This window comes from Pseudopodoces humilis, chromosome 6, assembly GCF_049639895.1.
Source record: "Pseudopodoces humilis isolate 2021_Gansu_Grassland_sample_001 chromosome 6, ASM4963989v1, whole genome shotgun sequence".
Classification (NCBI taxonomy): Eukaryota; Metazoa; Chordata; class Aves; order Passeriformes; family Paridae; genus Pseudopodoces; species Pseudopodoces humilis.
This window is the reverse complement of record NC_142205.1, coordinates 1,907,866-1,920,000: the sequence shown is the minus strand read 5'-3', so window position 1 is coordinate 1,920,000 and position 12,135 is coordinate 1,907,866. Positions and strand designations below refer to the sequence as shown.

The 12,135-nt window shown below is 63.3% G+C and overlaps 1 protein-coding gene across 1 annotated transcript in view; it reads right to left on the bottom strand.

The window, feature by feature from the left end:
* Window positions 1-11,150, bottom strand: part of CPXM1 (carboxypeptidase X, M14 family member 1) — an 18,896-nt gene extending 7,746 nt beyond the window's left edge. Inside the window, exons 1-10 of the mRNA XM_088056387.1 lie at window positions 10,625-11,150; window positions 10,401-10,517; window positions 9,541-9,650; window positions 7,868-8,007; window positions 7,275-7,359; window positions 4,918-5,068; window positions 4,469-4,551; window positions 4,254-4,377; window positions 3,373-3,569; window positions 2,383-2,562 (exon numbers count right to left, since the gene is read on the bottom strand). Coding sequence (XP_087912513.1) covers window positions 2,383-2,562; window positions 3,373-3,569; window positions 4,254-4,377; window positions 4,469-4,551; window positions 4,918-5,068; window positions 7,275-7,359; window positions 7,868-8,007; window positions 9,541-9,650; window positions 10,401-10,517; window positions 10,625-11,150 — 1,713 coding nt within the window. The remainder of the gene's footprint in view (window positions 1-2,382; window positions 2,563-3,372; window positions 3,570-4,253; window positions 4,378-4,468; window positions 4,552-4,917; window positions 5,069-7,274; window positions 7,360-7,867; window positions 8,008-9,540; window positions 9,651-10,400; window positions 10,518-10,624) is intronic.
* Window positions 11,151-12,135: the final 985 nt, after the last annotated feature.

The window sequence follows — 12,135 nt, the reverse complement described above, 5'->3', positions numbered from 1 at the left end:
ATCACCGCCCGCGTCTCCGCGGCAACCTGGGGGGACACGGGGGTGGGGTTTGGGGGGTGACAGAGGGGTTTGGGGGGTGACAGACGGGTTTGGGGGGTGACAGACGGGTTTGGGGGTTACAGAGGGGTTTGGGGGTGACAGAGGGGTTTGGGGGGTGATAGAGGGGTTTGGGGGTGACAGAGGGGTTTGGGGGTGACAGAGGGGTTTGGGGGGTTTGGGAGTTACAGAGGGGTTTGGGGGTGACAGAGGGGTTTTGGGGGTGACAGAGGGGTTTGGGAGTTACAGAGGGGTTTGGGAGTTACAGAGGGGTTTGGGGGGTGACAGAGGGGTTTGGGGGGTGACAGACGGGTTTGGGGGGTGACAGAGGGGTTTGGGGGTGACAGAGGGGTTTGGGAGTTACAGAGGGGTTTGGGGGGTGACAGAGGGGTTTGGGGGTGACAGAGGGGTTTGGGGGTTACAGAGGGGTTTGGGAGTTACAGAGGGGTTTGGGAGTTACAGAGGGGTTTGGGGGGTGACAGAGGGGTTTGGGGGGTTACAGAGGGGTTTGGGGGGTTACAGAGGGGTTTGGGGGGTGACAGAGGGGTTTGGGGGGTTACAGAGGGGTTTGGGGGGTGACAGAGGGGTTTGGGGGGTTACAGAGGGGTTTTGGGGGGTGACAGAGGGGTTTGGGGGGTGACAGAGGGGTTTGGGGGGTTACAGAGGGGTTTGGGGGGTGACAGAGGGGTTTGGGGGGTTACAGAGGGGTTTGGGGGGTTACAGAGGGGTTTGGGGGGTGACAGAGGGGTTTGGGGGGTTACAGAGGGGTTTGGGAGTGACAGAGGGGTTTGGGGGTTACAGAGGGGTTTGGGGGTTACAGAGGGGTTTGGGGGTGACAGAGGGGTTTGGGGGTGACAGAGGGGTTTGGGGGGTGACAGAGGGGTTTCGGGGGTGACAGAGGGGTTTTGGGGGGTTTGGGAGTTACAGAGGTGTTTGGGGGGGTTTGGGGAGACTTTGGGTAGCGCTGCATCCACGAGATCACCGCCCGCGTCTCCGCGGCAACCTGGGGGGACACGGGGGTGGGGTTTGGGGGGTGACAGAGGGGTTTGGGGGGTTTTGGGGGTTACAGAGGGGTTTTGGGGGTTTTGGGGGGTTAGAGAGGGGTTTTGGGGGGTTAGAGAGGGGTTTTGGGGGTTTTGGGGGGTTAGAGAGGGGTTTTGGGGGTTTTGGGGGGTTACAGAGGGGTTTTGGGGGGTTTGGGGGGTCATTGAGGGGTTTCAGGTACTGCTGCATCCATGTGATCACCTCCCGCATCACTGCCGACACCTGTGGGGACACGGGGGGACAGAGAGGGCGACACGGAGGAGGGGCTTGGGGGGCTTCAGAGGGACTTTGGGGGGCTTCAGAGGAACATTGAGGGGGTTTGGGGGGTTTCAGAGGAACTTTGGGGGGTTTTGGGTAGCGCTGCATCCACGAGATCACCACCCACGTCTCTGCGGCCACCTGCGGGGTTTGGAGGGACACGGGGGGACACAGGGGAGGGGTTTGGGGGGTTACAGAGGGGTTTTAGGGGGATTTCAGAGGGACTTTGGGGGTTTTGGGGAGACTTTGAGGGGTTTGGGGGGGTTTCAGAGGGACTATCAGGTGGTTTTGGGGTCTCACTGTGACACTGACACACGATGGGAAGGTTTTGGGGTGGTTTTGGGGTGGTTTTGAGGGTTCACTGTGACATTGGCACACGATGGGAAGGTTTTGGGGTGGTTTTGGGTCTTGCTGTGACACTGACACACGATGGGAAGGTTTTGGGGTGGTTTTGGGGTAGTTTTGGGGTCTCACTGTGACATTGGCACACGATGGGAAGGTTTTGGGGTGGTTTTGGGGGTTCACTGTGACACTGGCACTGGATGGGAAGGTTTTGGGGTCGTTTTGGGTCTTGCTGTGACACTGACACACGATAGGAAGGTTTTGGGGTAGTTTTGAGGGTTCACTGTGACATTGGCACACGATGGGAAGGTTTTGGGGTGGTTTTGGGGTGGTTTTGGGGGTTCACTGTGACATTGGCACACGATGGGAAGGTTTTGGGGTAGTTTTGGGGTCTCACTGTGACATTGGCACACGATGGGAAGGTTTTGGGGTGGTTTTGGGGGTTCACTGTGACACTGGCACTGGATGGGAAGGTTTTGGGGTGGTTTTGGGGTGGTTTTGAGGGTTCACTGTGACACTGGCACACGATGGGAAGGTTTTGGGGTGGTTTTGGGGGTTCACTGTGACACCGACACAGCCCCGGTGGCTTTCGGGCCACCACAGCACCTCCGTGATAGGCCGGTCAGTTTTGGGGTCTCACTCATCCCCACCCCAGGACGATCAGACCATTTTTGGGTTTTTTGGCCGTTTTTGACCCCTCACCGTGGCGTTGGCGAAGGTGTAATACTCCGGGATGGGAATGTAATGATTGGGAAACCGGTGAGGCACCAAATCGTTGTCCTCGGCGTCCCACAGCGCCGTGTTCAGATCGGCGAAGTTGTGGTTGAGATCGATGCCCTCGTACGTCCAGCGGCCCGTGGCCCATCCCGCCAGCTCCGAGCCCTGCCGGCGGCACCGCGGCCGTCACCGTGAGCGCCGGGTGACACTGGCACCGCGAGCTCCGGGTGACACCGGCACCGTGAGCGCCGGGTGACACCAGCACCGCGAGCGCCGGGTGACACCGGCACCGCGAGCGCCGGGTGACACCGGCACTGTGCCGGGTGACACCGACACCGCGCTGGGTGACACCGACGCCGCGCCAGGTGACACCGACGCCGCGCTGGGTGACGCCGGCACCGCGAGCGCCGGGTGACACCGGCACCGCCCTGGGTGACACCAACACCACGCCGGGTGACACCAGCACCGTGAGCGCCGGGTGACACCAACACCGCACTGGGTGACCAACACCGCGCCGGGTGACACTGGCACCATGAGCACCGGGTGACACCGGCACCGCGAGCTCTGGGTGACACCGACACCGCCCTGGGTGACACCGACACCACCCTGGGTGACACCAACACCACGCCGGGTGACACCGGCACCGCGAGCGCCGGGTGACACCAACACCGCGCTGGGTGACACCAACACCGCGCCCGGTGACACCGGCACCGCGTGCGCCGGGTGACACCAACACTGCGCTGGGTGACACCGACGCCGCGCTGGGTGATGCCAACACCGCCCTGGGTGACACCAACACCACGCCGGGTGACACTTGGCACCGTGAGCGCCGGGTGACACCGGCACCGCGCTGGGTGACACCGACGCCGCACCAGGTGACACCGACGCCGCACCAGGTGACACCGACGCCGCGCTGGGTGACGCCAACACCACGCCGGGTGACACCGGCACCGCGCCGGGTGACGCCAACTGTACCAGCTTGTAGGCGGTCTCGTATCCGTCGGGGTTCATGGAGGGCAGCAGGTGGATGCGCGTGTCCGTCACCAGCTGCACCACGCGGGGGTTGCCCAGCCGGAATTCCCGGCACAGGAATTCCATCAGGTTCAGCAGGAGCTCCCGGCCCAGAACCTCGTTGCCGTGCATCCCGGCCACGTAGCGGAATTCCGGTTCTCCTGTCGGGTGTGGAGATGTGGCTGGAGGGGTTTTGGTGGCTGTCGCTGTCCTCATGGCAGCTGTCTGGGTGTTCCTGTGTCCCTGTCACCATCCTGGGTGTCCCTGTCCCCATCCTGCACCAGTCTGGGCGTCCCTGTCCCATCCTGGGTGTCCCTGTGTCCCTGTCCCCACCCCGGGTGTCCCTGTCCCACCCTGGCTGTCCCTGTCCCGCTCAGTTTGGGTATCCCCGTGTCCCCAACTCCATCCTGGGCATCCCCAGCTGCTCTGTCCCCATCCCGTGCCAGGCTGGGTGGCTCAGACACCCCCCCCGAGCCAGCCAGGGCATCCTTGGTGACTGTCCCCAGCCCCTGTGACTGTCCCCAACTCCCGGGACTGTCCCCAGCCCCAGTGACTGTCCCCACCCCTGTGACTGTCCCCACCCCTCTGCACCAGCCTGGCTGTCCCTGGTGACCCCTGGCCATCCCCAGTCCCCTCCTCCCAACCCGGCCATCCCTGGACACTGTCCCCACGCCACGCTGTCCCACCCCGGCTGTCCCCGGCTGTCCCCGGCTGTCCCACCCCGGCTGTCCCCAGTGTCCCACCCCGGCTGTCCCCAGCTGTCCCCGGCTGTCCCACCCCGGCTGTCCCCAGTGTCCCACCCCGGCTGTCCCCAGCTGTCCCCAGCTGTCCCCTCCGCCACCCACCGAGCTCGTGCTGCCCGGGGTTGTCCGAGATCTCCATGACGAGCAGGCGCAGCCCGCGGGAGCTCTGCCCGATGCTGTACACGCGGGTGATGTCGGGGCACTCCTCGCTCACCCTCCTCATCAGCTGCGGGTGGCGACAGCGTCAGGGACACCTTGGGGACACCCTGAGGTGGCACAGCCCCCTCCCCCGCCTCGCAGGGACACGGAGGTGGCACCTTTTTCATCTCCTTGTAGTTGTGGTGGCGGAAATCCAGCTCAGCTTCGGGCGGGGGCTGCGAGGAGCGGGCATCGCTGGGGTCTGCGGGGACACGGGGGGACATCGAGGGGACAGCGAGGGGACAGCGAGGGGACACGGGGGAACACCGGGGGGACATCGAGGGGACACGGGGGGACATCGAGGGGACATCGAGGAGACACCGAGGGACACGGGGGGACAACACGGTCAGGGACAGTGAACGGCCCAGCCTGTCACACCGGCCACAGCAGGAGCTGCTGGGGCAGCCCGGGGGACACCCAGAGGGTCCCCACGGGACAGCTGGGGACACCCAGAGGGTCCCCACGGGACAGCTGGGGACACCCAGAGGGTCCCCACGGGACAGCCGGGGACACCCAGAGGGTCCCCAGGGGCAGGGGACAGCTGGGGACAGCCGCAGGGGACACCCACCGGGCACGGGACAGCCCAGAACCTCGGCCCGCAGGCAGATGGTGCCGTTGGGGAACCAGCTCTGGGGGTTGATGCGCAGGAATCGGCCCACGAGGGGAGACGGCAGCAGGTTCAGCACCGGCGTCTCGGGGTCTTTGTTCCCGGGAAACACCTGCGGGGGACACCGGGGTCAGGGGGGACACGGGGGACACCGGGGGGGGACACCGGGGGTCAGGGGGTCCGGTCCCCTCCAGCCCTTAGGGAGGAGCAGCAGGGCCGGGGGTGGAGCTCAGGTGGGCAGAGGGAGCCCCAAATCTGTTCCTGGCATGGGTCAGGCAGCGGGACCCCAAAATCCTCCCCGGGACGGAGATCCCCAAACCTGATCCTGATACAGCCCTGACACGGGGACCCCCAAATCCATCACTGGTAGGAGGACCCCAAATCTGTCCCAGCACGGCGCTGACACAGGCACCCCAAATCTGCCCATGGGACAGGAACCCCCAAATCCACCCTCAGCACAGGGACCCCAAATCCACTGATCACAGAGACCCCAAATCCACTGAGCACAGAGACCCCAAACCCACTGATCACAGAGACCCCAAATCCACTGAGCACAGAGACCCCAAACCCACTGATCACAGAGACCCCAAATCCGCTGATCACAGAGACCCCAAACCCACTGAGCACAGAGACCCCAAATCCGCTGATCACAGAGACCCCAAACCCACTGATCACAGAGACCCCAAACCCACTGATCACAGAGACCCCAAACCCACTGAGCACAGAGACCCCAAACCTGTCACAGCCCTGGCACAGGGACCCCAAACCCACTGATCACAGAGACCCCAAACCCACTGATCACAGAGACCCCAAACCCACTGAGCACAGAGACCCCAAACCCACTGAGCACAGAGACCCCAAACCCACTGATCACAGAGACCCCAAATCCGCTGATCACAGAGACCCCAAATCCGCTGATCACAGAGACCCCAAACCCACTGATCACAGAGACCCCAAATCCACTGAGCACAGAGACCCCAAATCCGCTGATCACAGAGACCCCAAACCCACTGATCACAGAGACCCCAAATCCACTGAGCACAGAGACCCCAAATCCGCTGATCACAGAGACCCCAAATCCGCTGATCACAGAGACCCCAAACCCACTGATCACAGAGACCCCAAATCCGCTGATCACAGAGACCCCAAACCTGTCACAGCCCTGGCACAGGGACCCCAAACCCACTGATCACAGAGACCCCAAACCCACTGAGCACAGAGACCCCAAACCCACTGAGCACAGAGACCCCAAACCCAGCCCTGGCACAGGGACCCCCCAAAGCCCCCGGTGCCCCGCGTGTCCCCCCGTGCCAGGGGGGCTGGCAGGTGCCCAGGGTGGCACGAGCCCCCTTTGTGCCGGGAGGAAGCGCTGCGGGCACCCGGAGCGGCCGGGCCGGGAGCAGCGGGGCCTGGGCACGGTACCGGTGGAGCCCGGGCACGGTACCGACAGGAATGGGCACGGTACCGGTGGAGCCCGGGCACGGTACCGGCTGGAATGGGCACGGTACCGGCTGGATGGGCACGGTACTGGCTGGATGGGCACGGTACCGGTGGAGCCCGGGCACGGTACCGGCAGGATGGGCACGGTACCGACTGGAACGGGCACGGTACCGGCAGGATGGGCACGGTACTGGTGGAATGGGCACGGTACCGGCTGGGACGGGCACGGTACCGGCTGGAATGAGCATGGTACCGGCAGGAATGGGCACGGTACCGGCTGGGATGGGCACGGTACCAGCAGGATGGGCACGGTACCGGCTGGGATGGGCACGGTACCGACTGGGATGGGCACGGTACCAGCAGGAATGGGCACGGTACCGGCTGGAATGGGCACGGTACCGGCTGGAACGGGCACGGTACCGGCTGGAACGGGCACGGTACCGGCTGGATGGGCACGGTACCGGCTGGAACGGGCACGGTACCGGCTGGATGGGCACGGTACCGGCTGGATGGGCACGGTACCGGCTGGATGGGCACGGTACCGGCAGGAATGGGCACGGTACCGACTGGAACGGGCACGGTACCGGCTGGATGGGCACGGTACCGGCTGGAATGGGCACGGTACCGGCTGGAACGGGCACGGTACCGGCTGGAATGGGCACGGTACCGGCTGGAACGGGCACGGTACCGGCAGGATGGGCACGGTACCGGCTGGAACGGGCACGGTACCGGCAGGATGGGCACGGTACCGGCTGGAACGGGCACGGTACCGGCAGGAATGGGCACGGTACCGGCAGGATGGGCACGGTACCGGCAGGATGGGCACGGTACCCAATTAACCTAATTAAGCTAATTAACGCCCCCAGTTGATCACCCACCGCCTCCTGGCTGCCGTTGAGGCTCGGCCTCCAGGTGTGCGAGTCGTTGCTGACCTGCACCTTGTAGGACGTCACCCCCTGGTAGCTGCGGGGCACAGAGAGCGGGGCGGGCTCGGGGGGTCCCCAAATGTCCCCAGCTGTCCCCAGCCTGTCCCCAGCTGTCCCCAGATGTCCCCAGCTGTCCCCAGGTGTCCCCAGGTGTCCCCAGCTGTCCCCAGGTGTCCCCAGGTGTCCCCAGGTGTCCCCAGCTGTCCCCAGCTGTCCCCAGGTGTCCCCAGCTGTCCCCAGGTGTCCCCAGCTGTCCCCAGCCTGTCCCCAGATGTCCCCAGCTGTCCCCAGGTGTCCCCAGCTGTCCCCAGGTGTCCCCAGCTGTCCCCAGCTGTCCCCAGCTGTCCCCAGCCTGTCCCCAGATGTCCCCAGCTGTCCCCAGCTGTCCCCAGATGTCCCCAGGTGTCCCCAGGTGTCCCCAGCTGTCCCCAGCCTGTCCCCAGGTGTCCCCAGATGTCCCCAGCCTGTCCCCAGATGTCCCCAGATGTCCCCAGATGTCCCCAGGTGTCCCCAGGTGTCCCCAGGTGTCCCCAGGTCCCCCTCACGTCCAGATGGAGTTGAGCCCCTGGGTGACGATGCCGGTGAAGCGCGTGGGGCCGCCCGCGTCCACCTGCAGCCACTGCTCCGTGTCCGCGCGCGCCGCGCACCAACCGCCGTCGAAGGGATCGCCGTCCGACAGACCCGACTGACGGGGGAATAATTAACTCGTCTGTCCTAATTAACCCAGCACTAATTAACCCGACACAGTGAACCCAAACACAGTGAACCCAAACACAGTGAACCCTGCCATAATTAACCCCAACACAATTAACGCCCAACACAATAAACCAAATACAATTAACCCCCAACCCAATTAACCCAAACACAATTAACCCTGACACAATTAACCCAACACGATTAACCAAACACAATTAACCCAAACACAGTTAATGTGATACAATTAACCCCAACACGATTAACCCAAACACAGTTAACCCTGCCATAATTAACCCAAACACAATTAATCCCCAACACAATTAGCTGAAACAAAATTAACCCCAACACAATTAACCACCAACAGTTAATCCAAACACAATTAACCCAAACACAACTAACCCCAAAACAATTAACCCAAACACAATTAACCCAATCACAATTAACCAAACAGAATTAACCCAGCACAATTAACCCAAACCAAATTAACCCAGCACAATTAACCCAAACACAATTAACCCAATACAATTGACCAAACACAATTAACCCAATACAATTAACCCAAACACAATTAACCCAATACAATTGACCAAACACAATTAACCCAACACAATTAACACAAACACAATTAACCCAAACACAACTAACCCCAAAACAATTAACCCAAACATAATTAACCCAATACAATTGACCAAACACAATTAACCAAACACAATTAAACCAGCACAATTAACCCAAACACAATTAACCCAAACCAAATTAACCCAAACACAATTAGCCCCAACCCAATTAACCCAACCCAATTAACCCAACCCAATTAACCCAGCACAATTAACCAAACACAATTAACCCAACCCAATGAACCCAGCACAATTAACCCAACCCAATTAATCCAACCCAATTTACCCCAACACAATTAACCCAACCCAATTAACCCAAACACAATTAACCCAACACAATTAACCCAACCCAATTAACCCAAACACAATTAACCCAACCCAATTAACCCAACCCAATTAACCCAAACACAATTAACCCAGCACAATTAACCCAACCCAATTAACCCAACCCAATTAACCCAACCCAATGAACCCAACACAATTAACCCAGCACAATTAACCCAACCCAATTAACCCAGCACAATTAACCCAAACACAGTTAACCCAACCCAATTAACCCAACCCAATTAACCCAACCCAATTAACCCAACCCAATTAACCCAACACAATTAGCCCAGCACAATTAACCAAACACAATTAACCCAGCACAATTAACCCAGCACAATTAACCCAAACACAATTAACCCAACCCAATTAACCCAACCCAATTAACCCAACCCAATTAACCCAACCCCATGAACCAAACACAATTAACCCAGCCCAATTAACCCAACCCAATTAACCCAACCCAATTAACCCAACCCAATTAACCCAGCACAATTAACCCAACCCAATTAACCCAGCACAATTAACCCAACCCAATTAACCCAGCCCAATTAACCCAGCCCAATTAACCCCCGCAGTACCTGGATGTTGAGGCGGGCGCGGTGAGCTCCCAGCCCGAGCCGTTTGTGGCTGGACGCCCGGAGCTGCGAGTCCAGCACCCGCAGGGACTCCAGCCCCAGGGGGGGACACGCTGGGGACACCCAGGGGACACCCGGGGCTCACACCGGGACCCCCCAGACACCCCCAGGTGTCCCCAGGTACCCCCAGGTACCCCCCAGGTGCCCCCAGGTTCCCCTTAGGTTCCCCCAGGTTCCCCCCAAGTTCCCCAAGGTACCTCCAGGTGCCCCCAGGTACCCTCAGATGCACCCCGGTGCTCCCCAGGTACCACCAGGTACTTCCAGGTGCCCCCAGGTACCCCCAGGTGCCCCCCAGGTGCCCTCCAGGTACCCCCAGGTGCCCCCCAGGTACCCCCAGGTGCCCCCAGGTACCCCCAGATGCACCCCGGTGCTCCCCAGGTACCCCCAGGTGCCCCCCAGGTGCCCCCCAGGTACCCCCAGGTGCCCCCAGTACCTCCAGGTTCCCCTTAGGTTCCCCCAGGTTCCCCCCAAGTTCCCCAAGGTACCTCCAGGTGCCCCCCAGTGCCCCCTAGGTACCCTCAGATGCCCTCAGGTACCCCCAGGTACCCCCCAGGTACCCCTCAGGTGCTCCCCAAGTATCCCCAGGTACCCTCAGATGCCCCCAGGTACCCCCCAGGTACCCCTCAGGTGCTCCCCAAGTATCCCCAGGTACCCTCAGATACCTCCCAGGTACCCCCAGGTGCCCCCAGGTACCTCCCAAGTGCCCCCCAAGTACCCCCAAGTTCCCCCAGATGCCCCCAAGTTCCCCCAGGTACCCCCAGGTACCCCCAGGTGCCCGGGCCACCCTCCCCCAGCGCACGTACGCGGTTCCTGCGGAGCCTCCGGAGCCTCCGGCTTCTTCCTCAGCACCTTCTTCTTCCTCAGCACCTTCTTCTTCCTCACCACCGTCTTCCTCAGCACCGCCCCCGTGGGCGCTGCGGCTGCCGGGGGGGACACGGGGGTGTCAGGGAACCCCTCCAGCCCCCGGCACCCCAAAACCCCCCCATGGAACCCCCCCTTTACCCACCGAGCCTCTCCCCGCTCCTACCTGTGCCCGCGGGGTCCCGCAGCCGGGGGGGGCCGGGGCTGGGGGGGAGCGGCGGGGCCGCGCTGCCCTTCGGGGGTCCGGCCGTGCTTCCCTTCGGGGGTCCGGCCGTGCTTCCCTTCGGGGGTCCCTCCGTGCTTCCCTTCGGGGGTCTCTCCGTGCTTCCCTTCGGGGGTCTCTCCGTGCTTCCCTTCGGGGGTCCGGCCGTGCTTCCCTTCGGGGGTCCGGCCGTGCTTCCCTTCGGGGGTCTCTCCGTGCTGCCCTTCGCGGGGGGCACGGTCGTGCTGCCTTTCCAGGGGGGCGTCTCGCTGCTTTTAGGGGGTCCTCCGGCCATGCCCTTGGTTTTGGGGGTTCCCGTGGTGCTGCGGTTTCTGGGGGACACCCCGCTGGTTTTGGGGGTCCCGCTGGCCGTGCCCAGCCCGGTGGAGCGGGGCCGGCCGGGCTGGGGGGGCGCGGCGCGGGCGGGGGGCGCCGGGGGGCCCAGGAGGAGGAGCAGGAGCAGCAGCGGGGCGAGGGGCAAACCCGCCATGGCCGCGGTCCTGCCGCTCCCTGCCGGTCCCTGCTCGCTCCTGGACCCGCTCCCGGCCCCTCCCGCCCCCTCCCTCCGCCCCTTCCCCGCCCGGCCGCGACCCCCTCCCGTTTCCTGCCCGGGACCCCCCCCTGCCTCCTCCCCTCCCCCTGCCCGGGACCCCCCTCCCGTTTCCTGCCCGGGACCCCCTCCCGCTTCCTGCCCGGGACCCCCGGCCGCTTCCTGCCCTCCCCCTGCCCGGGACCCCCGGCCGGGCCCTGCCCGCCCCGCCCCGTGAAACGGCCCCGGTTCCGCTCCCCGCATCACGGGACCCCCGTGTCACCTCCAACGGGGGCCACCGGCTCCTGCCCGCTCACCTGCGGGCCCTGCCCGGTGTCCCCACCGTGTCCCCACCGTGTCCCCACCGTGTCCCCCTGTCCCATCACCGTGTCCCGCTGTCCCCCCGCAGTGTCCCCGCTGTCGGGGAGGGACCGGCGGAGCGGCGGCAGCGCCGGCCGAGCCCGGGGACCCGGGAGGTCCCGGAGCCGCCGCTGCGGGCGGAGCGGGGCCGAAGCCGGCGGCGAGGGGCGGCCCCCGGCCCCGACCCCTCTCGGGGGTGCCCCGGGAGCTGCTCCGGGTGCCGGGGAAGGGGCTCTGGGTCCTGCCTCTCCCCCCACCCTGCGCGGGGGTCTCACACGCGCTCCTTTTCCACCCCGAAAAAAAACATTCCCGGCTCGGCTTTCCCTGCTTTTATTGGGATCTCCCGCAGGCGCCGGAGCCATCCGCGTCCCTTGTCCTCATCCCCGCTCCCTCTGGAAGGAGAGGGACGGGTCCCTCCGGCTCTGGCGCTGCTCCGGGATCCTTTGGATCCGCATCACCCTGGGATGCTCCTTCACCATCCCCTGGCGGCGGGGACGGAGCATTCCCTGCCCGATTCCCAGGGAATCCAGCAATTCCAAGGCCTGGATGCTGGGAAGGTTTTTGTTCCGTCGAGGCTCTGGAGCGG